At 39.9% G+C, this 24,609-nt stretch overlaps 2 protein-coding genes across 6 annotated transcripts in view; both read left to right on the top strand.

The window, feature by feature from the left end:
- The window catches only part of panx2 (pannexin 2), a 28,045-nt gene extending 14,831 nt beyond the window's left edge, over positions 1 to 13,214 (top strand). For 3 of the 4 annotated variants that reach the window (XM_067420281.1, XM_067420279.1, XM_067420280.1), the window contains exons 4-8: positions 3,483 to 4,597; positions 4,692 to 4,830; positions 4,918 to 5,109; positions 7,406 to 7,672; positions 12,584 to 13,214. In XM_067420281.1, the coding sequence (XP_067276382.1) occupies positions 3,483 to 4,597; positions 4,692 to 4,830; positions 4,918 to 5,109; positions 7,406 to 7,672; positions 12,584 to 12,933 (2,063 nt within the window). In that variant the 3' untranslated portion in view covers positions 12,934 to 13,214. Of the gene's footprint in view, positions 1 to 3,482; positions 4,598 to 4,691; positions 4,831 to 4,917; positions 5,110 to 7,405; positions 9,797 to 12,583 lie in introns of those variants that run through there. The other variant, XM_067420282.1, reaches the window with a different exon arrangement.
- Positions 13,215 to 15,184: 1,970 nt separating this feature from the next.
- trabd (TraB domain containing) lies at positions 15,185 to 23,183 on the top strand. Of its 2 annotated transcripts, none has more exons than XM_067420278.1 (10): positions 15,185 to 15,558; positions 16,175 to 16,224; positions 16,724 to 16,781; positions 18,213 to 18,376; positions 18,475 to 18,615; positions 18,728 to 18,838; positions 19,214 to 19,353; positions 20,646 to 20,818; positions 21,870 to 21,966; positions 22,057 to 23,183. In XM_067420278.1, the coding sequence occupies exons 2-10, from the start codon at positions 16,201 to 16,203 to the stop codon at positions 22,226 to 22,228; spliced, it is 1,080 nt and encodes a 359-aa protein (XP_067276379.1). In that variant the 5' UTR covers positions 15,185 to 15,558; positions 16,175 to 16,200; the 3' UTR covers positions 22,229 to 23,183. The 2 variants fall into 2 exon arrangements, with proteins under 2 accessions (XP_067276379.1, XP_067276378.1); XM_067420277.1 differs by having other exon boundaries at positions 18,210 to 18,376.
- Positions 23,184 to 24,609: the final 1,426 nt, after the last annotated feature.

The following is a 24,609-nucleotide window of genomic DNA, read 5'->3' as shown; positions in this document are numbered from 1 at the left end:
AACATTCTCTGGTGTGCACCCGATGGCAACACAGCGCCACAGCTTGTAGTGCCACGGTCGCAAAGGGGGGTGATGCTAATGTACGCCCACAACACACCATGTGCTGGACACCACGGCACCAGAGCCACGTATGACACACTGAAACAGGTGGCATATGGGCCTGGGATGCATCAAGATGCAGCAGAGTATGTTAGAGAAGGGCTAGTTCGCTGCCAGTTCCAACCAGCAAACCCGAGCCACAGAGCCCCACTGCAACACAGAGGGACCACTTTCCCATGGTCAAACCTACAAATCGACCGGATAGAACCCCTGCCCAGGTCCACAAAAGGCAAAAAGTACTTTCTCACAGTGGTGTGCCAGTTTACCAAGTGGTTGGAGTGTCAACCAGCACCCAACGACACCGCCCAGACCACGGCATACCACCTGATGAATCACATCTTTTTCCTGTCAAGATTGCCACTGAGAATCAACTCAGACAGAGGCATCCACTTCACTACTGAGGCCATGCAACAGATCTGGAAATGCCTAAGAAGCGCGGCCGTGATCATGCTCCTGTGCCTCCAGACAATCAGAGGCCAGCCACCACCAGACATCATCACACCGAGTCCAGCCTCGGGCATCGTTCTGAGAGAGCAACCTGGACTACTGATCACCAACTGCAAATGAATCCTCAAAAGAAAGACGTACTCTCCTGAACTTCACATCAGCAGCGCAAGCTCCTCCAGCCCTGCACACAAACGCAAAGGGGGGGAGGAGCCCAAGCCCTCTGCCTAACCTTACACCAGCTTCAAGAACCTTCTCCTCCAACACCAGTTAGTCATCTTGTAGGCAATACTGCCAAGCCCCACACTATGTCATGCATGTGATTTGAGAAAGAAGGCCTTAAACGAACACAAGGCCGCCTCTGAAGGGATTCTCAAAACCCCAATGACTTTGAACTTTGAAACAGAGAAACCAAAGTGGATCACCAGAAGGCACCCAGCCTGGCCACAATGCGAGGCACCCTCTGAAAAGTTCCTAGTCAGCATAGGACATAAAAGTGTCAAGATGCAGTCCATCTTCCTAGGCAGGAGACCTAAAGGACTGACTGGCCATTGCGAGGAACATGGTTCCACCCAGGGCTGCAGAAAGCCCACAGCACACCTGCACCACACAAACGGACTTCTGGATGACAGGTGACGCACCGTCAGGGCACCTGCTGCCTCGACACCTGCTGCACAAGCACAGAGACCTGAACTGGCTACTGTCTGCCTTATCTGCCGTGGAACGAACATCACTTCAGGAGACACAAACAACTGGAGCCTAACATGGCTATGGTGTGTCTGATCTTCCTGAACTTTTGATATCGCTCGTTGTTGTCCATAGGAGGGACAACAACTAGCGAAAGGGGGGATTATGTAGCGACTCAGGCGAATCAAACACACAATCGCCAGTTACATTTAACAAATATGCTTTGAAAGTTGTGCTGATGGACAGACCTTCCCCCAACACAACAGCTACCCTGGAAACCATCTGATAAGATGTTTTACGACCGGAAAGAATGTGGAGAAAGTCTTATACACAAAGAGCTTAAGACACAGAGCTTTTGCCTCAAATTATAGACAAACCATCTATAGATGAACATGCACCCCAGGACATTATATGTAAACACATAATTGTTTTGTAAAATGTTTCTTCTGTATGGTATTTTGCATCTTTTTGTCTGTGTCTTAACAAAGTACTAGTTCAGATAACCTCATATATGTCATGTCTCCTATCAAATTAATGCTCACTTCACGACTTACACTTCCATGTATATCACTTATTCAGAAAATGCAGTGTGTGTTTGTTGCATTAATTATAGTATGAAGAACTCAGAGACCCACTGAGTCCAACTTTTAAACAAAGAGCTATAAATCCTGCTGAGGAATTTCCTGCCGGGAAACCCCAACACTCTCATTGGTTAAGTCTAACCCTGGAGGGTGGGACTACGGCCAGACCATAAAAGGAGGACCTCGGATGCCCTCCTCCCCTCTTACACTCCCCACTCTCTCTTCTCTCTCTGGCTGAACCAACACGTCATCGGGGCTGGCACTTAAGCCATGCCACCAATGCAGGCCCTCCAAGCAGGCCTCATCTCTTCCAAAAATCTTCTCTTCTACAATCCGATCTTCAAGAACACGAAGCATCGCTAAAGCAAACAGCCGCTTCCCTCCCAACCTCGGAAAGGACCGCCGGACATGCAGGACATTTGAACACGCAGAGACACAAACGCACACAAGCGAGAAGCCAAAACGAAACCAAAAAGAATGCAAGTATTCTATTTCTTACTGCTGTAAAGAGGGTGTGTTATTCTCCCGTTGGGATAAATTAACTCCGTGAAGGTCGTATTTGGTTGAACTGAAGGAAAGCTGTTTCTTACCCTCCCCCACTCTCTTTGTCTCTCTCTCTCACTCTCTTTGTCTCTCTCTCTCTCTCTTTTATCTCTCTCTAACTTCAGTCTATTCATTATTCTCTTTTATGTATTCTTTCGTTAATATCTATACTTCTACTCTCTTGTTGCATATTTAGTATGTACTTTCTGTGTGAATTGTAGTGTTATTTTTAGTCTGTGTTTATTAAACCTCCGAAAGACATTTAATGAGTTGAATCTGTTATTCTGCCACATACACAAAGTCAATGAAACTTGCGATCTAAACGTTACCTAACTGCTTATGCTACTATGTTAGTAAAGTAAACTGTATGACCATTTGAAATATTGAACTTATCCTGATCAGTAAAGTTAATGTTTCTCATGCGCTCGTAAAGCAGTAATCCATTATTGAGAATTGATTTGAAAAGTCTATAACTAATTTGCAGGACAAACTTAGTAGGATAATTTCAAGCAATTTCATAAAGGGTTACTTGTATTTAATTAAACAATTTTCCCTATCGGAAAATTTTAATACGTAATGAACAACTGGCAAATCATATTCATAAATTCATGAATATTGAATATTAAATCCCTTTTGAGTTAATTATTCCCCGAGACATTAAACTCATGAGTCGTTGTTGTTACAAAATGATTAATTACAGGCAGGGGAAATATAAGGGACATTATATATTTATTTATTTATTTTTATTTCAGATTTATTTAAATGAACAAAAACATTTTTAAATAATTGTTGTTCATTATAGTAACTCTTAAATAGTAAGCACACCAGCGGACGACAACATTCTGTTCATTCCAATCCTACGCAGTTATGCCGTCTGCCGCTTTAAATGATTAAGCTCTATAAAATCAGATAAATTCATCAAATTAATCAACTGAAAAAAATTGCTTTGTAACTAATTCCAACCCTCTGACCTTATGTGGACTTCGCTATTCTTTTAGAATTAGAATGATTATTTTAACTTTGTAGTTATAGTTTTCATTCTTGATGTGAACATGCCTTAACACTGGTGGAATCTGTATTATTTCGTGAAGTGGGGTACTTAAGATTTTCTAACTCCTTCTCTTTTAGAGGAATCTATATATTGCTACACCCCACACAACTTTACCCGAGACCAGGCCCTGTATGCCAGAGGTTACTGCTGGACAGAGCTTCGGGATGCTGTTCCTGGTGTCGACCCCGAACTTCGGCCCTCACTGTTTGAGCACAAGTTTCTGCCCTATGCTCTGCTCGCCTTCGCCGGCATCATGTACATACCTGCCCTCGGATGGGAGTTCCTGGCCTCCACTCGCCTCACCTCTGAGCTCAACTTCCTCCTTCAAGAGATCGACAACTGCTACCACAGGGCAGCCGAGGGCAGAGCACCTAAGATTGAAAAGCAGATCCAGTCCAAGGGGCCGGGGATTACGGAACGCGAGCGACGGGAGATCATCGAGAACGCAGAGAAGGAGAAGAGCCCCGAGCAGAACCTGTTTGAAAAGTATCTCGAGCGCAGAGGGCAGAGTAACTTTCTGGCTAAGCTGTACCTGGGGCGACATTTAGCCATCGTCTGCCTCAGCTCGTTACCCATAACATACCTGAGCACTTACTACGCCCGTCAGAGGCAGAACGAGTTCACTTGCGCGCTCGGCGAGCCGCCGGACACTAGCAGCATCCCTGAACTGCGACTGAACGTCAACTGCAAGCTACCAGCCGTGCAGCTCCAGCGCATTATGGCCGCAGTGGACATCTCTTTGCTGTGTACTATGAACCTCATTATCCTTGTGAACCTGCTGCATTTGTTTGTAGTACGCAAGTCCAATTTCGTTTTCGACAAGCTGCACAAAGTTGGCATCAAGACACGTCGGCGCTGGCAGAAGTCACAGTTTTGCGATATTAACATTCTGGCCATGTTCTGTAACGAGAACAGAGACCACATTAAGTCTCTCAACAGACTGGACTTTATCACAAACGAGAGTGACCTCATGTATGATAATGTGGTGCGGCAGCTGCTGGCAGCGTTGGCTCAATCCAACCACGATGCCACTCCGACTATGAGAGACTCTGGTATCCAGACTATTGACCCCAGTATGGACCCCTCAGTGATCGGTGTGGGAGAGCTAGGAGGAGAGCCCTCAGTAATCAAAAGACCCCGCAAGAAGATCAAGTGGATCCCCTCATCTAACCCTCTGCCACAGTCTTTTAAAGTAAGACTTGATTGAGGTTCTTATTCTTTTATTTAATGACTGAATAGCTTACTTATAGTATGGTCCTACCTTATATTTCTTTGTTTTTATACAGGAACCCTTGACTCTAACCAGACTGGATAATAATATAAAGGCAGATAAACCTAAACCAGTCCGAAGGAAGAATGTACCAGATAGCATTATGGCTCCACTTCTGGACAGCAAGAGCACACAACATCCTCCCACAAGCATAAGTAATGCAAAGTGAAACCTGTTTTAAGTTAATATAGCTAATGTGGTCGAAATCGTCCTCTGATCATATTTCTCATTTTACTTTTCAGCAACAGAAACATATAATATAGAGAAGAAACACTCTCTTAACCTCACATTGGATGTTCATCCCTACATGCTAACCATCCAGAAAGCAAAAGCAGAGACAGTCAATCCTGAGCCTCCCGCTGTTGAGCACTCTCTCAGTAATGTGTATATTGAGGGTCCACATACAGTTGTCCACGTCTCCTCCTCTCTTACTGGTATGCTTTAATTCTCTCTACAGATGCTGTATATCAGTACCATATCTGCTATGCTATCACCATACAATGGCTCCTTCGACAAAAAGCCAATAGGAATTTTCCATTAGCTTTTGGATTAATGCAGCAAAAAAAGTTTATAATTCTTACACATACACATCAAGGTAATCTTCACAAATGAACTTTAATACATTTTGAAGCCTAAATACAATCGGCAGAAGTATCACAATCATGACTTCAATGTCACAACCACTTTATTCTTTTTTTTATTATTTCCCTAGATCTTTTGAGTCAGAATAGTTTGCAAGAGCTCAATAATGAACAAGGCTGTAAAAGCAAAATAGTAGGTAGATTACTTCCTGTTTTATGTGATATTTAATGTCCCTGAAAACCTCTGTAGTCCCATATAGTCACATGTTAGCAAATGTCTTTTCCAAGACACGTAAAAGCTTAGAAAATTATTATCTCAGGCATTCAGTAAAACCCATTGATTTGGGACTATTGAACCAGAAGAGCAAAAATCCTTTTAGGTTTGGACTGCAATACTGCGCATGCAATAGAATGCCCTAGTTTTCCCACTTTTACATTTTCCCTATTTTTACATTACTTTTGCCATCATAAAACCTCTTAAAAAAACTTACAGGGTTAGTTCTTCCAAAAATGAAAATTATCCCATAATTTACCCTCACCCTCAAAGCCATCCTAGGTGTATGATTTTCCTCTTTCAGCCAAACACAATGAAAGTTATATTAAAAAAATATCCTTTGTCCTATGAAAAAAGCTTTTTGTCTGAAATCTTAAAAAAAAATCTCTAGCTTCCGGTAATGGCCATCTGCACATTCACGAGAGAGTCGAGTTCCGGCGCATGACACATGTTGGAGTACCGTAATTTTTGGTGAGAGTAGACGCCTCTCACTAATTCAACAAATAGAGCTGGGCAACAAACTCAAGCTCCTTTGACACTTATCTTTAACAATTCTTGTTCTAGAGTTCTACTTCATGACAGTGTTTTGTTTTGCTCTATCAGAGCCCTTTCTGTCAATACAGAACGAAATATCCTGTAGCCTATTTTGCCGTCAGTACCATAGTAGATATGGTCAATAGGCTACTGCCGACGTTATCTTTGCTCCATCAGTAGGCTATATATTTATGTTTAACCTGATGTATAGGTCTTCCCTGCACATCAATAGCAGCAGCAGTGATGACACTCTTCTGGTGTGCAAAGACCCAAAGAAAAAGCCACGCAACTGACACACGGCTGACACGCAACAAGAAACCTCACGCCACGCTTGCAGTGTGTCTCCGGCCTTAAACTTGCATATGTTTACCAGAAGCCAGTTGTTATAGTGGATAAAGTTATACATATGGAAGCTTTTCTTACAAAAATGCATTGCTTCGCTTCAGAAGGCCTTTATTAACCCCCTTGGAGCCGTATGGATTATTACTATTATGATGGATGGTTGTCTGGCTATCACCAGACTAAGCTCAATTTAAGATTGAACATTTTTCTGGGGGTCTGCTCTATATTTTCTACTGCAAAAGCAGCATGATAAACGAGCATTATTCAAAAGACTCTGGATAATTTCCATTTTTGGGTAAACTAGCACTTTAAAGCTACACTGTGTAACTTTTATTTTAACGTTTATTCTTAGCTAAAAACACTTAGTTCTTTCAAAAATATATGTGCTCATTAATGTATATTTACTTCTTTCAAGTAATAAAGTATTCTCGTAAGTTTATAATATGCCATTGAAAATACATACGGGTGAGGGGTTCGAATGCCGGTCGCCATGTTGCCCCTCCATCTTGAAAGTACATTAGCCAAAGAGGGACATACCCGTAAATTCAAGCTTCGCCTTTGGCATTTTAACACTCAATGGCACCGTGTCGAATGTGAAGAGGGGGATTGCCATGTTAATCTTGGACTAAATCGGCCACCGTAGGAGTTCAAACGAAATCAGAATTGAGAGGAACAGAAACTATTATTCACTGGATGGTCATATACCCTTTCACCGCTAGATGGGGGAAAATATCACACAGTGTAGCTTTAAGATAACTCAAATTTAATTTTTTAAAAACAGTAATAATTTAGTAATACTGTTAAATGTTCTGTTAAATCTTAAGCAAATCGCAAAGTGAATTTATCAATTTGTACAATGCACATTAATGTTGTGTTGCCTAAATTTGCTTGTAGAATTTAAAACATTTTTGTTATTATTTATTTAGACAATGTAGTATAGCATTTTAGTATCAGACATACATGTATCATTTTATATTATTACCTTTCTTCTCCCCTTAGAGAAGAAAGAGTCTCCTCCACTGTCCACCACCACTGCCTTCTCCACAGCCACTCTCTCCACAACATCGTATATGAATGGTGGAACGACCAGCATGCCTCCTCCAGACTCCCCAAAGGTCAAGGATCCTCTCAACCAGGGGGCAGAGCCTGAATGCCAGTCCGGGCCTTTTACTCGGAACCACTCACACCCGCTGCTGAGCATCCATCACACTTTGTATGAAGAGGACGAGGAGGAGCAAAGCAGAAGGGACAGACTTGCCAGACCAGGCGAGTTGATTGCTGCTGGAGAGTGTTGAAAGAAATGTATACACACCTGCGCACACACAAAATAACTAGAATATGAACTCAAGCACAAAGGAACACACTTTTTTTTTTTTTTTTTTGTGTAATGGTTTTTCTATTATGGGTGAATCTCAAATTATTTTATTCTCAGAGATTAAGATTATGAAACATTGGGGCAGGCAGTATTTGACATATTTAAAGGTGCACTTATTTCTGCTTATGTTGAACTGACAGTTATGAAGGTGGTTGCAGGATGGATACAGGGGTTTTCGGTTACTGGTGTAACTACAGAAATGGCCTATTCGTAGTCTGACATGATTCATTTATTCCGCAAATGCAAAATTATCCCATAACAGGGATAATAATAAATCCGAAGTCAATTATTGAGCTGGTCATATGATCTTATTATGTCAGCCACCATAACGCTCCATAATGCAGAGAAAAAAAGGTTAATGTATCTCGTGTGAGTACATATCACTTGAAATATTAACACACACTATTCATTTCTTTGTGTAAAAAGTGCACCTTTAAACATCATCCCCCAGGTTTACATCTACATACTTGGAAGTGTGTGTACGGTAGTTTGAGGGAAAATAAAACTACCCATGACTTTGGTGCTCACCAAATGGGTTAATGAAATCCCTATGACATTCCCAATGAAGGCGCAGGCTCATCAGAATTTTGCACAAAACACAGTTTGTTCCTGTTTAACATCAGTGTCAACATAGTTGTGTGTTGTTTATCTGTGTACACAATCACTGTCTGTTTCATATAGATCTCTTGAGGTATTCAACGCAATACATGTGTTCTTAAAATATGCAACCTCATTTCTTATTGTTGCAATAATATGCACATTTCGAATGTATATACTAAGCTGTACAGGAAAAAAAAATGTTCTTACATCTAATAATATGAGATTTTTCCTTATTTTAAAAAAAGACTGTCACATGGCGTTCATCCACACACCTCTGGTGCCCTTATTCAATGAGACTATATCACTCTGGGTCTCTGGGCCAAGCGCTCAAAGACATTCAACTCCGCATTGCCCGAAGAAATATGGATCCTTCTACCAGCTTTTTTTTAAAGAGTTCTGACAAAAAAGATTTCAGCTTCGTCAGCTGGACATTTTCGAGTTAAAGAGGATTCAAAAAACATGCTTTTGATACCTAGATCACAATGAACCACAACTCGTGTAGGTGTCATACCACCTTTGTAAGCCCTGGTTAAAACCTTTGATATTCACTGATGCACCTTGTTGTGAAGTTTAAAAAAGCCCTGCCAAAACACACTTTTATGATTGCGAGTGAAGCACATAGTAATTCACAATCAGGCCCGGTTACACAGACAGGGCTTGGACTAAGCCAGGATTAGCCTTAGTTCAATTAGGACATTTAAGTAGATTTTATAAATGTGTCTTAGAACAGAACATTGCTGGTGTGCATCTTGAGCCACATTTTAAGGCATATTTTAAGATATGTCAGTGCAAGTTACTTTGTTAAAACAGCTCAAACATGCATTTTAGTCTGGGTCTAGCCTTGTCTGTAAAACCGGGGGTTAAAATCCAAGAGCACCTCTAACCACAAGGCATGAGAATGATATTAGGGATAGCTGCAGCTTGCTGTTTTTCTAGCACATATCATGATCAAAGTGCAATATTTTTATGTGATACAGGGAACACAGACCATGAATGGCCATACCATCAGATTGGAAGGAAACACACCTGATTTTCCAGGCTTGACTTTTTAGATCTGAATATAATTTGATGGTATTATGGGTGCTAATCTCAAACTTGTGTATCTTGATGGCTTTCAGTCCTTGAGCCGATATGTTCAAATGAGGTTAGACAAACTATGTATAAAAAAAAAAAAAAAACATGGCCATGTCACCTTGCTTGTTTTTTTGTTTGTTTTATTTAAACTATATTTGTGTCACAAATTCATGACAAATGTTTAAGTTTTATATATGTATATTTATTGAACTGCAGAATTTCAACCAAATAACCTGCTTAAAGAAATAAATTAATCTATGCTAAAAAGAAAAAATGATAGATTACCTCATGGTTGTATACTGCATGTTCAATTGTTAAATAAACTCATGTTACATAATTTACATGGGGGGAAATACTTGAATTTGAATCATAAACTCACTTAGTCTGTTTTGCGCAGAGGTATTCATCTTTTTAGTCTCTCTCTCTCTCTCTCTCTCTCTCTCTCTCTCTCTCTCTCTCTCTCTCTCTCTCTCTCTCTCTCTCTCTCTGTATGTTTGAAGAGATATTTATTTTATACATGAACCTAAGAAAGTTTCATTCCCAATGTTGTACAGTGCTGTTAGCATTATTTTGTAATACAATTCATAAAATGCTTAATAACTTACAGAAATCATTGAACGGTGTCATGAGAAATCCCACAGGTCTCTGTATTTGTAACAATACCGCAAAAAAACTGTGCTTTTTAGCCAATCAGAAACACCCTATGGCTGTGAATTATTTTTCGTGTTAGGGCTTGCTGACATCGGGATCGGGTGTCCGTTCTTCATACCTCACTTAAAAGAATAGTTAGTACAAAAATAATTGACTTACCCTCAAGTCATCCTAGGTGTATATGACTTTCTTCTTTCAGCCGAATTAGTGATATGTCCTTCCCAGGTTTGTAATGGCATTGAATAATGCCTGAGTTTTTGAATCTCCAAAAAGCCCATCCGTCCATCCATCCATCCATCATAAAAGTAATCCATACTTCTCCAGTGGGTTAAAGGAAGTGTATGTAAGATTGTGGCCAAAACTGGTACAGCAATCACTTTTAAATCGACTGTAGAGAGGTGTATTCCCTCTCCCCCTCCCCCTGACTCGAGGTTGTCAGATATGCTGCAGGATCCTGCAGGAACTTTTGTAGCTGCAGCTGTGGTAACTAGAGCCGATCTGGCAACCCGGATGCTGAAACACTACTGACTTTGTGATTGGTAGATCGGTGGAGGGTGGAGATTCAGGCCAACACACAACATGTCAACATCAGTTGAGGGCTGCAACAACAACTCTTAAATGACAATATCCTGGCCAGACTACTGTTGTCAGTGATATGAGGATTTGAAATTAACATGATTTATTAATGTCTGCCTTGGTGACATATCAGGGCCATTTTGCAATTAATTGAAATACATTTCTTACATACAGTTCCTTTAAAGGGGGGGTGAAATGCTGTTTCATGCATACTGATCTTTTTACACTGTTAAAGACTTGGAATCCCATACTAAACATAGACAAAGTTTCAAAAGTTAAGGTGGACGTTTGATGGGAGTATTTCTTTGTCAAAAATACTACTTCCGGTTAGTCATAAGTTTCGGCAAGTTTTTTGAGATCATGCGTTCCCATTGACGTTAGTGGGGGCGGAATTTCCTTGTATGGGCCTTACGGACAATTCTACCGGAAGCGCGTGAGAGAGAGCGAGGGAGAGAGCGAAAGCAACAGGCTACGCCCATCAAAGCGCTGGCTTGTAGGATGCTAAACAGGTGATATAACCAGTAGCTACTGACTTACCCACTGATAGGCCGGCGGTCGATCTGTATTAGCACTTTCCTCACGCGACGGGCGACTCACTTTCCTCACGCGGCAGGCGAATCACTTTCCTCACTGAGCGAATCACTTTCCTCACCGAGCGACTCACTTTCCTCACGCGGCGGGCGAATCACTTTCCTCACTGAGCGAATCACTTTCCTCACAGAGCGAATCACTTTCCTCACAGAGCGACTCACTTTCCTCACGCGGCGGGCGAATCACTTTCCTCACTGAGCGAATCACTTTCCTCACAGAGCGAATCACTTTCCTCACAGAGCGAATCACTTTCCTCACGCGGCGGGCGAATCACTTTCCTCACTGAGCGAATCACTTTCCTCACAGAGCGAATCACTTTCCTCACAGAGCGACTCACTTTCCTCACTGCAGCGCGCTGCTGCACACGTCATTATTTAGCTCCACTCACACGACACGCCCCCACCCGCTCGGCTTTTTTCGGAAAGACTTGGAACAGCGCATCTTTCTTATATAATTATAAAAAAAAATAAAGACTTTTCGGAGATATGCAGGATGCAATGCTACTCTATAGGTACTCAAGATTGACATGACACTGACTGAAACTGAGTGTTTCACCCCCCCTTTAAGAAATGGTAAGCTCTCTTGGCTCAGTTCAAAGTTTTGTTTTATCATGGAAACATCTCTGAGCACTTAAGATTATTCTTTGAACTTTGAACTGCGTTTGACATTGCTTGTTTTTTTTATTAGTTGATATTTGCCTCTTACCCTAATTTAGATTATTCTGAATGTTTGCCTGTGTATCAACCCATGCCTGATTTTTGCTCTGACGGAATTGATTCAGGATCTCTGCTCTCACAGGTCGAGCACTCGACCTGGCCACAGCTGTTTAGGGGTACCGGCATCCGTTCATCATCCTCTTCATTTCTGTTGCAATTTCAAAGGTATTTTCAGACACCCAGAGGGAGACAAGGAAGCTTGGGATATACTGTTGATGTTAAGACTTGGGAGGAGCTGTAGCAGTCGCCACCACCTCAGGAGGAGCTATGGGGTACTGCCGCCACCTTGGGAGGATCTGGTGGTCTCAGCGTATCCAAGTCAGCTTGAGTTACTGCCACAGTCATGTGCGTTGTCTGAGGTGGCGACAGCCATCTTGTGTGTTTGGGTCGCACACACTCGTACAGCTCCTCCCGAGGCGGCGGCCTTACATGACCACTGTGGTCGCCCCTGAAATTTCTCTGCCCTGACACGACCATGGAGGTCGTCCATGAACTCTCAGTCTGCCCTGTATTGGCCAAGGATGCCTTCTGTGAACCACTGCTACCTGTTACAGCCACAGAGGGCGTTTCTAATCTCTGTGTTCTCTGTTTTAGTTCTGCCGAAGCCAGTATGGTGGCCTCCAGTTCAGCATGTTGTGCCGTGGTGGTCACCAGTTCAATCTGCTCCACCGTGGTGGTCTCTGGCTTTGCCTGCTCCACTGCGGTGGTCACCTGCTTCACCTTGGTGGTCTTCAGCTCCACCCTGGCCCCCTGATCTGCTGGCAACGCCTTGGACCTCTACTCTACCGACACTACCCTGGCTCTCTGATCCTTCTAAGTCTCCAGTACCACCACACTGTCCTGACCATCTATCTCTCCCCCTGGTCCGCCTTCACTCCACCACTCTCCTGGACTCTTGTTTGTTGTTTTCCATTTTTTGGGAGCGACTGGAATACGCTCCTTAAAGCGGGGGCTCTGTTACATATTCCCTGGCCTTATGTTTTGTTAATTGGACTTTTAGTTTACATTTTACTTGTTTTCTATCCTGTGTGCCTTTTTTGTAGTCTTTTGTAGTTTTTCTAGTCGATAAGTTCTGTGATCATTCCTAGCTGTATCTTGTTTGCCTGCTAGTATTTAAACCCCAGTGTATTTTGGGCACTCATTCTGTTTTCCTGGTTTTCTAATTCCAGTGTTTGCTTTGTTTGGTTTTATTTTTAATCTGTTTAATAAAATAACAGCATTTGGATCCAGCTCTCCTTTGAGTTTACCCTGCATTACAAATGCCTTCTGTAGTTGAGGAGTAAGCATGCTAATCACAAATGCCTTCTGAAGCAGAGTAATGGGTTTATGAAAAAACCATTGCTTCAATACAGAAAGCATGTATTAACTCACTGGGGCCGTATAAAAACTTTTATGATGGATGTGCTTTTTGGAGCTTCAAAAATTCAATGCCATTACAAAGCTGGGAAGAGGCAGTATTATTTAATATAACTCTAAATGTGTTCGGATGAAAGAAGAAAGTCATATACACCTGGCTTGACGGTGAGTAAATTATGGGATAATTTAAATTTTTGGGTGAACTATAACATTAATACATCTGAGACAGATGCCAGATCTTCTATTTGTGTTCATTAATGGTTCTTCAAACAAATTTGCAGATTTGATAAAAAAAAATATCTGTCTGATATTACTGCATGTTCTTGTGTTCATTAGAAAGGGCAGATATAGCGATACTCGAAACCATGATCAGCGATGATAAGCTTTCACCAGTATAATATTGTTTACGTGAAATATGTCTGGTCCTAATGAGCTTATAGGGACTTTCTGCAATGACAGCAACTCCAGGATGAGCTTCGAAGAACCTAACATTCCTGTATCACTTGAAATCATCAAAAGTACTATCCAGATAATTAAAGGTGCACTGTGTAAATTTTAGTGTGCATCTAGCAGTGAATTGCAACCACCAACCACTCACCCCTCCCTTTCGAAGCACGCAGAGCAGCTATGGTGGCTGACACAGGACAAAATGTCATGTCAAGATGACAAAATGTCAAAATGCAATCACTATCCCCTCTCCCCCTCCCCCATGACTCGAGGTTGCCAGATTGGCTGCAGGATCAGCAGGAACGTTTATAGCTGCAGCAAGCCTGCAGTGCCCCTCTCAGAAACTGAAGCTTTCGCGGCTTGATCGCCCCCCCGGTGACCGGTCCCAGTATAGTTGCACAGTATAACATAGCTGTGTTTTCTAATGGACGCGAGGCAAACTAAACAATAAAATTACACTTCAAATATTTTTCCCCCAAAGTTCCCCAAAGTATGTCATTGAAGGCAGTTATCATCACGACGATTTCATTTCAAGTGTTCGTTTTTAAAATAAGTTTAGTTTTAGTTAGTTATTTGATGCTATAAAAACGGGGGGTGTGACGTCATGATTGACAGCTGAGATAGACGTCCTCTCTGAGTGTAGTTGTCACTGAGGCAGATCTGGCAACCCGAATGTGAAACACTACTGACTTTGTGATTGGTAGATCGTGGAGGGTGGAGCTTCAGGCCAAAACACAACATGTCAACATCAACATCAGTTGAGGGCTGCAACAACAACTTTTAAATGACAATATCCTGGCCAGACTACTGTTGTCAGTGATATAAGTACCTATTTGACATGAACATGATTTCTTAATGTCTAGTGACAAATCAGGGCAATTTTATGATTAATTGAAATACATTTCTTACATGCAGTTACTTTAAGGTTGAACCACTGTAGTCACAAAGATTTTAACGTTTTTCTACCTTTCAGTGCCTTGTTAATTAAATTGCTGTCTATGGAGGGGCAGAGAGCTCTCATAAAAAAAATATCTTCATTTGTGTTAATGTTGCAAGATGCAATTTTGAGGATGAACAAAGCATAGGTCTTATGGTTTTGGAAGTAATAGTGACAACATTGTCATTTTTGGTCTTTAACTCTATTTCTAAATAAATTATACCCGACCTTTTTTCAAAAAAACGCTTCTGTCCTCATTTTTATTTTTATCAAATGAACTATTTACGGTCTATGGTCCTATATATATATATATATATATATATATATATATATATATATATATATATATATATATATATATATATATATATATATATATATATATATATATATATATATATATATATATATATATATACTGCATTGCCCAGAAAGCATTGCAATAACGGGCGGTGCTATTCACTTCAATGCAAGCAAGCAGCTGACTGTAGCTCTAACTTTAATCATTTCAGTTTTGCCGAGGTTAGCAACCAAACAACAGTCAAGGCGGTTGTTTAAGTATTCTTTAAATCTCTCTATATAATGCAATATTATAACCGTAGCAGCGAATGTACTGAATAACTTATTCTCGGTCAGTTTTGTGAAGTTTTTAAAGGGGTTTAGTTTATATTAGCATAGCATCAGCTAACAGCTGCGTGTATGTGTGCGCAGTTAGCTTGTAGCCGAGCTTACCTTGTCAAGAACCATCCCTCTCTACAACTGACAGTTCGGTCCGGTCCGATTCGTTACTCTCGTGGGAAGAGTGAACAAGCTGTCTACCAAGACAAATGTAAGATTGATTTAAAATGTCGCTCCTTTTTCCTAGTGGTAGCTGAGATTGCAGCTAGTCCATCAGATTTTGCGTTTTACTTTAGCCTTCTGTCAAAACTGTCAGTTTGCAATTTGAGTTAAAAATGTAACCGTTTACAATCCCGTTTTGAAGTCAGTTAACTGTCTAAATTGAGTTTGATGTGCTAACCATGTGGTCTGATAACAGCAGGTTGCCACCTTTAATGTCTGACTTCTGTTGGATTAGATCTGTTACGTGGTCAACATAAAAACGCTTTGTTGTGCACCTTCAAAGAGATGTTTATCATATCTAAACCCTCAGCAAAACACCAACTAATACCGGTGTGCTGGAATCAGAAGTTTGAAAAGTATACGTGGTCTAGTTGCACAAGGCAAAATGGCAGGCTGATAATCAAACCTGATGACTCACTTTACCCAGACTAGCCAACTACACAAGTCACAAAACTTTCAAATCCTTTAATTAAACACTGTCGGATTTAGTATTGAGCCATTTATTTTCAACAGGCCAGGTTGTTAACTCTGTTGAATGGTTAATTGCCATTGTGTGGAGTCATATGTGGGTTGTGTGCATCTGACTCATGATCTTTTCATTCCAGGTTGAAGGTTTACTGAACTGCGTACAATGGAGCAGGAAAACAACTCAGATGTAAGACTTTGGAGGAATTGATATATTGTTGTGTCTTATTTTTACTAGATATATATTTATATGACTGATTTGAGTGGTGAAAGATGTTTATCTGTAATAATTAAAGAGTGTTTGATTCATTTTGCGAAATAGAAACGGCAAATGTGGTTTGTAAAAAATGCCGTTGTAAAATTCATGAAAATCATCCAGTTTCCTGTGCTTTGTTGACTTTCATTGTCATTTAATGTACATGGTTTCTTTATTGCCTTCTCGTGGGTACTGAGAGTATTGGATAATGGTCTTTTGTTTATTTAGCTGGGCATTTCCCACAATTTTTTTTTACTGAAGCTTCAAAACAGCTTAAAGTATCCTTTGATCAACCTCGAAAATAAAACCACAAAGTTCTGAGTTCCTAGAAGTGAATGCCAAACTTGTTCGCACCTGTTTTGTGTACATTTTCAGCATGTTCATCCAAAGAATTATATGGATTGAAGTAATACATTGTTTTTGTTTTTTGTAGGAAGACTCAGTGAGCGCAGCAGAAGATGACGCACAACCTTCATTTCATCTCGGACTTTGTGAGTAATCTATGAAATAGTAGAGCTGAATCTTGGGTTTCTTTCTTATGGCTTTGTCAAAAATGGAGCAGTGTAAAATTCTCAAAATTAATGTTTTACTATAACATTACATACTTTTCATTGTTCAGTGCAGGGTTATTAGAGTTTTGAATGTATTTCTCTTTTCAGTTGTTCATAGTTTTAGTTTCCACTGTCATTCCTAGGTTTTTTTCCTGTTTATTTAATTGTTTTATTGTAGTATTTTAGTGGTGCCAATGTAAAGGTATTAGCCTGTGTAATTTAAAAGTAAGTAATCATGTTAAATTTCTCAGCACAGTCTGCTGTTATTACTGTCTAGTAGCGCTTTAATTTTAATACAGGAGGGTTGTTAAGGTTTCAAGTTCTATAATATACCGTGTATCAAATATCCAATTTTTTTTTTACTGTTCATTTCAGTTTTCATTTGTTTTTTAGTGTTTGTGTTAATGATAGAAATATTGGTCCAGTACGGGTCCAGCGATCAGCACTGAGAATCAAAAACAAAATTGGAAAAGAGTTGTAAAGAAAACTGTGTAAATATTCTTCTCTCCAAATGAGCTCCAAGCAGTACTGGAGCAATAAAAGAAACTATGAGCTGGAAAACGATGAAATGGTGATAATCTGCTGAGTTTTTTTTTTGTTTTTTTTTAACTTTACTGAAATAAGCTAAGGTTAACACTAGTTTAGCAAGAAGAATATTTACATAGTTTTCTTTACAACTCTTTTCCATTTCCGTTTTTGATTCTCAGTGCTGATACTAGGTCTCTAAACATATTTTCTGGTAGCAAACATCAAGTCAAAACCAAATATCTATAGAGAAAAAAAAAGAAAGAAAAAAAAAAAAATATATATATATATATATAAACACACACACATTAATGAGACAAAGAGAGTATATATTAAGACCTACTGTACCACATGGATGTTTTATAATGTTACAGATCAACTGTTTTTCCACAAAAGTTAACCAAAGGTAATTTAGACATAACAGATAATGTCTGTGTTAATATTCCCCAAGAAAGATATTTAAAGAACTGTAATTCTGTGTATTTGTGTAACGGGATTGCACGCTGTAAGACCCGTCTTTGTGCACGCGAGTCGGATCTGTCAGTCAGCGCGAGTGAGATCATTCTTCATGGACAAAGGAGATGTACTCCTCCCAGAAAGTGTACAAATAAAGATATTTTGATGTTTAATTGCTATTTTGAGCATTGGAATGGCTAGTCAAGGGCTTAATACATTTTATTTGTGAAAACCACAAAATCGACATTTTTCACTTGTTTTGCCTGTAGCTGGAAATTATCCCGTAAGCATTCTGACTCCTTTTGCCAGCACAGGTCACATATGTATTTTATATGTAGTGTTCTTGCTCCATCTCTAACGATAATGAAAATGTTTTTGTCTTTTTAGCAGACTCTGAGGCAGTGGAAGTGTTGTGGCAGGTTCGTACCCAGCGCCGGCAGGCAGAGCCTGATCTTCCGGACACTGTGACGCGTCTCGCCACACCTGATGGCAGTATTGTGTATCTTGTTGGCACCGCTCACTTCAGCGACAGCAGCAAAAATGATGTTGCCAATGTAAGCACTGTTTGATAACCAATGTTTGACTGTAAAACGCCTTAGTATTAGCTACTCATTGACTAAATGCTGTTTTGATTTGATGCTCTTTGCGTTAGACAATCCGAGCGGTCCAGCCTGATGTGGTGGTGGTGGAGCTGTGCCAGTACAGAGTATCCATGCTTAAAATGGATGAGAAAACGCTGCTAAAAGAGGCTAAAGACATTAACTTGGAGAAGGTCCAGCAGGCTATTAAACAGGTCAGCAATGAAACAGAAAACTGTGCTGACATAGTTATTATTCTGCCAAACACGTTTCTCTGAATTTATTTATCGTCATGCTACATCCTTTTTCCCCCTCATTTCTTGTCAGAACGGAGTGATGTCTGGCCTCATGCAGATACTGCTGCTCAAAGTCTCAGCTCACATTACAGAACAGCTGGGCATGGCCCCTGGAGGAGAGTTTAGAGAAGCCTTTAAGGAGGTCAGTGTGAAAACACATTCTCTTCCTCACTTACACAGTCCTCGTGGTTTTGACATGCACTGTAACGGCCGCTTCACACCTCAAGCGTGAGCCGTGCGTGAGCAGTGTGTGAGCGTATCTACACCGTGACTGCAGCTGCAGGCACACGAGAGTATTCACACTGATAGCGTTTGTACAGCGTCACAGCAGCAGCTGATATACTTGATTTACATTTTCTTTTCTGATATAAACCAGTTCTTGTTAAAACACACTACACGTGCTTCTTGTGTGCATCCTGGAAAATATATGTGCTGCTCACGCGCCTGCTCACGCGCCATAGCAAAGACTGATCTGCATAACTTAAATATGCATTCCCTTCTGTTTTACCCAATTCAGGCAGGTAAAGTGCCCTTCTGTAAATTTCACCTTGGGGATCGCCCCATTCCAGTAACCTTTAAGCGTGCAATAGCTGCTCTCAGCCTGTGGCAGAAGGCTCGTCTGGCCTGGGGCCTGTGCTTCCTCTCTGACCCTATCAGGTACAAGTCAACACCGCTTTGTCTTTATATGCACACCGATCACGCCTTTGTCTGTTAGAATGTAACGTAACTTCATATGGTGTCACAAATGCCAAAGATTCCAGTCTACATATGTACATAGACCAGTTTTGCTTGATGGATTGCTGTGGACTGGAAGTGATAAGCTTATGTTTAATGATATGTAATAAACAATAAGTTAACGTGTAAAAGTTCTACAATTTCTTTTGTAGTATCTGTCCAATTCAATGATTTCATCTACCACAGTAAGGCAGATAATTCATATTTTTATAATGAAAATATATACTATTTGTTACTAATACTATTTATTATACAACTTTTTTCTCAACAACAAATGTATATGCAATTGTTTGTGATTAAATTGATTAATTAGATATTTATAAAATATATGAAAACAGTATTTTAAGTAGGGCTGTCAATCGATTCATATATTTAATTGTGATCAATCGCATGATTCTCATTAGTTAACTCATGATTAATCGCAACTTAATCGCACAATTTTATCAGTTCTAAATGTATCTTAAATTAAGTTTAAATTACGTTTTAAACACTAATCAACATGGGTATGGACAAATATCTATGCTTTATCCAAACGTACGTTTATTATTAGTAAAACCATACTTATTTAGTAATAATCAATAATACAGCATGAAGGCTAGACATGTATCAAAGGTCAGAGATGTTTATCAAAGAACTTGTTCACGTCTCTTAAGCCTAAGCTTAAAAATTCAGAATAAACAGGGATTTCTCTCATTTTAAGAATATAAATAAAGGGAGTGTTTACACTGGCAGTTAAATTCAGAACAGGGCACATTTCTTATGAAAAATTGGTCATGTGAAAGCTGTCATGCGGACCTGGGAGCGCACCAGTAACACCATACCTTGAGGACGTCCATATTCCACATATAGGAATATAGTGTGGCCCCTGTAAAAGATGTGCGTTCCTTATTGAAATGCCGGTATTTTGTGTGTGTGCGCCGCGATTCACCCGAACAGTGTGAGAAACACAGACTTTGGATCGCTCTTGTTCAGAAAAGATCTTAAAATTATTTGAAATAAAGCGTTCCAGGACTAAGAATTTTCTTGACTTAAGCATGAAGCTCCACTGAGCTTAATAAGCCTATAATGTTCTAAACATAGACTTAAGCTAAGTTGAAGCAAAACATAATTTCTTTTTTTTTCTCTTGATCGTGGGGAGGTATGGTCTGGATTTGCTCTTGTTTTTTTTAGATTCACATGAACACATTTTTGGTATGTGTTTTTCCGCTTATCAGCAAGGAGGATGTAGAGAAGTGCAAACAAAAAGATCTTCTGGAACAGACCATGTCAGAGATGATTGGCGAGTTTCCAGCCCTCCACCGCACTATTGTTGCAGAACGAGACATCTACCTCACACACACACTTAGACAGGCAGCGCGCTGCGTGGAGGCGCCACCTAATGCTGAAAGTGAGTACTGTGCTCTCATCTCATGCTGCAGTCTTTTCAGGGCTTTTCCTTGAAGTTAAATTGATGCTAGTTGGACAGTTTTTGACATATTCAGGTATGTCCAGTGATCAATGTTTTTGTTAAAGGGATAGTCCCCTCTAAAGTGAAAAATCTTTCATTTTACTCATGTTGTTCCAAACCAGTATGACTGACTTTCTCCTGTGGGACACAAGATATTTTGAAGAATTGTTTCAGTTCCAATTGTCATGCTGTCGTACTATAGAAGTCAGTGGAAGTTAAAACTTTTCAGTTACTATATTTCTTCAGAAGAAAGGAAAGTCATACAAGTTTAGAACGACATGACAGGAGTAGATGACTATTTTGGGTGGACTAGTTAAACAGTTGTTTATTGCACAAAAAACAAGAACAACTCAAATAAACCTCTTTAAAGGTGTAAGCGTGTCTAAAGCTGGGCATTGGGCAAGACTTAGCCTTCCCCTGCCTGCTGCTGCTTATTGCTTTTAGAGGAAAAAGCTGCCCATAACTGCTGGTCTAGGATCACTTTTACCCATAATGACAGCATTTTGGCAAAATAGATTTGGCAAGCGATCATGTGCGTATCTGTATTTGTGCTCCTGAAGAGTGTCAAAGGTTTCTATTTATAACACGTCTGCAGTGTTTAGCAGTGTCGACAAACTCAAATGTCTGTTGATGTTTTTTTTACACAATGGCCAATCAGAGGTGTTTAAGTTAGAATCCATTTTTGTTTAGTACTGCATGTCCATGAAAGTGTAGACATCATGAGATAAATACAATTAACTTGTTTGTGAATGTAAATGCTTTAATAACAAATCAATTATCAGGATCATGTCTAGTTTGTTGCTAGGTGATATGTAACTTGAAACTATTTCATGAAATTTCGATATTTCCAAAAATCGATGTACATTTACCTGTGGGATTTTGCGAACGGGACAATACATGAATGTTGCGGTTGGGAGTGGAAGAACGTAACATTTCTGTTGGAGCTGCAAGAAATCTTATTCATGTGCTTTTTTTGTTTTTTCTTTTTTAGAAGTGCCTGCTGTGGTGGTTGGAGTGGTTGGGATGGGTCATGTGCCTGGTATTGAGAGGAACTGGGATAAAGAACTCAATATCCATGAGATCATGAGGTGCGTATTGGAACAGTGGTATGTACTTTAGTATTTAAAAGTACAAGATCTGTCTTGGCAAAAATGTTGTCGTTTTTTTTCTTCTCTTAGCGTGGCTCCACCGTCTCGTTTTGGCTGGGTAGTACGCAACGTGTTGAAGGGAGCCATGTGGGGGCTTCTGGGTTATGCCTGCTTCCGTGCCAGCAAGGGCGTGGGGAGGGCGTTACTCTCCTTACCGACTGTCCAATCACTGCTTGAAAATATACGAACACCTTCCGTTTGACCCTTCTCTTATCGGCACAGACTTTTCAGCAGTGAGATCGGATGTCACACTGAACACCAGTAGCCTTAATTACAGGATGGCGGTTGGATAGACTAGGAGGAAGATTAAAGGCAAATTAAAGGCAAACATCGTCTCCATCCCTCTTGAAAGACAAAAAAATTAAACAATGTGGGTGGATGCCTTTGACTAACTCTGTCGCCTCCTCAACCCTCTGTGTACCTGTGGATGCAGAGCTGTACTGCCAAAGAAATCGGACCATGCTTTCTTTCCTTTTTCCTCATTCTTAAAGTATGACCCACTAGAAAATTAGCTGCAGCAGGATTCCTCATGTTTTCGTCCAACTTGAACTGAATGAAGTTTTATTTTGCAGGTTTTTTTTCTTTTGGTTGGCTCCTGCGAATGGTTGAATTTTGTTTCCCAGACATCCAGTATTGTTATTCCCTGTAAGTCAGCATTTAAATCTGAATCATGAAATATGAGTATTGAGTATTGAAGCCACATTTTTATGTAGGTGATTTAATCGAACAGTATCCCAGAACTAATTTTTAAAACCTGAAATTGCACTAAGTGCGATTGGACCATTTATTGGGAAAAGCATAGACCAGATTTTATTGAAAGTATGACTTGATGATAAATACATTGTAATGCACATTAGGAAAATGATAATGACCAAAGTATTTTGGTTTTCAGTGATTGAATTTGTATGTTTCTGAAAAAATGGCTTGAAACGAGTGAAGCTAAAACTGCACGCAGTGTTTTAAGTCACACCCAGTCTCTTTCACTCTGTGGGGTTGCTTGGTTTTTCGAAAGACCTGATAAGCCCAGTATAAACTTTGCCTGTGCTAGCTATCAAGTGCCTCCTACTTCATGACCTGGAAAGGGCTAAAGGGAAAAGAAACTGGTTAGGGGGTTTTGCTCTCTCTCCATATGGTCATAATAAATGGGTACTATTAAATCTGGGGTCCTCTGTTTCACTCAGACCGTTTTATTATTAACAACTTGATAAAGAATACTAGGCATTTATAGAAATTAGTAAATTATGCAATTAATTAGACGATATACATTTTATGTTCACATAATAAATATATATATAATTATTGTTTGATTTAGTTTTTTCCAGAATAAATTAACAGCTGTTTACCCCCAATTTACATTTTTTTGCTACCATGTTCATAGAAGGAAGTTAAGTTGCATAAAGGTTTAAATTCACTAAATTGGAAACAAATGTAGGCATGGTTTCACAGACAAGGCTTAGATTAAGCCAGGATTAGGACATGTAAGTAGCTTTTATAAGCATACCTTAGGGAGAACTTTTCTGGTTTGTATCTTGAGAATAAAAACAATGGCACGAACAAATTTTTAAAATATATCCGTGCAAGTTGGTTTCAGTTCAGACATTTAAAACATGCATTTTAGGCTGGGACTAGCTTAAGCCTTGTCTGTGAAACTGGCCACTAAAGTCTAAGCTCATTGCTGACAGTTTGGCAATACTCTTTAAGAAATCTTTTAAGTACAGAATTCTTGTAAAGAATTGATTCATTAAGAGATCATCAAAATGACTTGAAACTCTGCTGTTGAAAGTGTAGACAACCATTAAAGAAGGTATGTTGATGAATAAAATGCTTCTACAGAAAAGCCTGAGCAAAGCCTAGCATGAGCAGTCTGTGCAATTTGGGGATCATGCTTCATATGGATAGAAGGAAGTTGGGAGCGTTTCTGCCGTTTGTGTGCTTGCAGCCTTATTCTACTAGAACTGCTGCTACTTTTTGTTTTTCTGAGTAGCTTTTTACAATGGTGTTTTATAGGGTGACCGTAAATCAATTTCAGATGTGGCATGTAGGTCACAGGCACATTCGAAACACATAACTCTTGTGTGTCTGAGTGTGATAAGGAATGCTAATGCCAAAAAGCTGCCTTCCTTTGTTCTTTTAAACATTTAGATGCTAAATGGAAATTGTGTTTAATGGGGCTAAAATGAAGACTGAAACTTTGCATGTGCCAAGTGCATTTTTGCTGGAGAAGGAGATGACTATATGGATGTATGCATGATCTCTTGTGTAGATGGCTTTTTGGGATTATTTAATTGGAGTTGTAAGAAATCTTTACAACATATATTAGAGGACATTTGTCAGTGCCCTGGTGTTTAATGAGAATCTAGAGCAACAGTCCCTTCATTTAACATTTCAAAAAAATATGTTGAGAAGTGGTTGCACAATTAAAACGGTTGATTAACAAATTGATTCTTTCTTTTTTTTTTGTAGTGACCCAGTAGGCTTGTTTTCTTACTCTGGTTTTCGCAATGCTGAAAACTAAAACTCATGTCTTCCTGTTAACTACATGCAGTGCTACTTTTGATCATCTAGATCTGCTGCACTTGTTAG

This window comes from Pseudorasbora parva, chromosome 16 (assembly GCF_024679245.1).
Source record: "Pseudorasbora parva isolate DD20220531a chromosome 16, ASM2467924v1, whole genome shotgun sequence".
Classification (NCBI taxonomy): Eukaryota; Metazoa; Chordata; class Actinopteri; order Cypriniformes; family Gobionidae; genus Pseudorasbora; species Pseudorasbora parva.
Note: the sequence above shows the minus strand (reverse complement) of the source record. Positions and strands in the feature narration are given on the sequence as shown.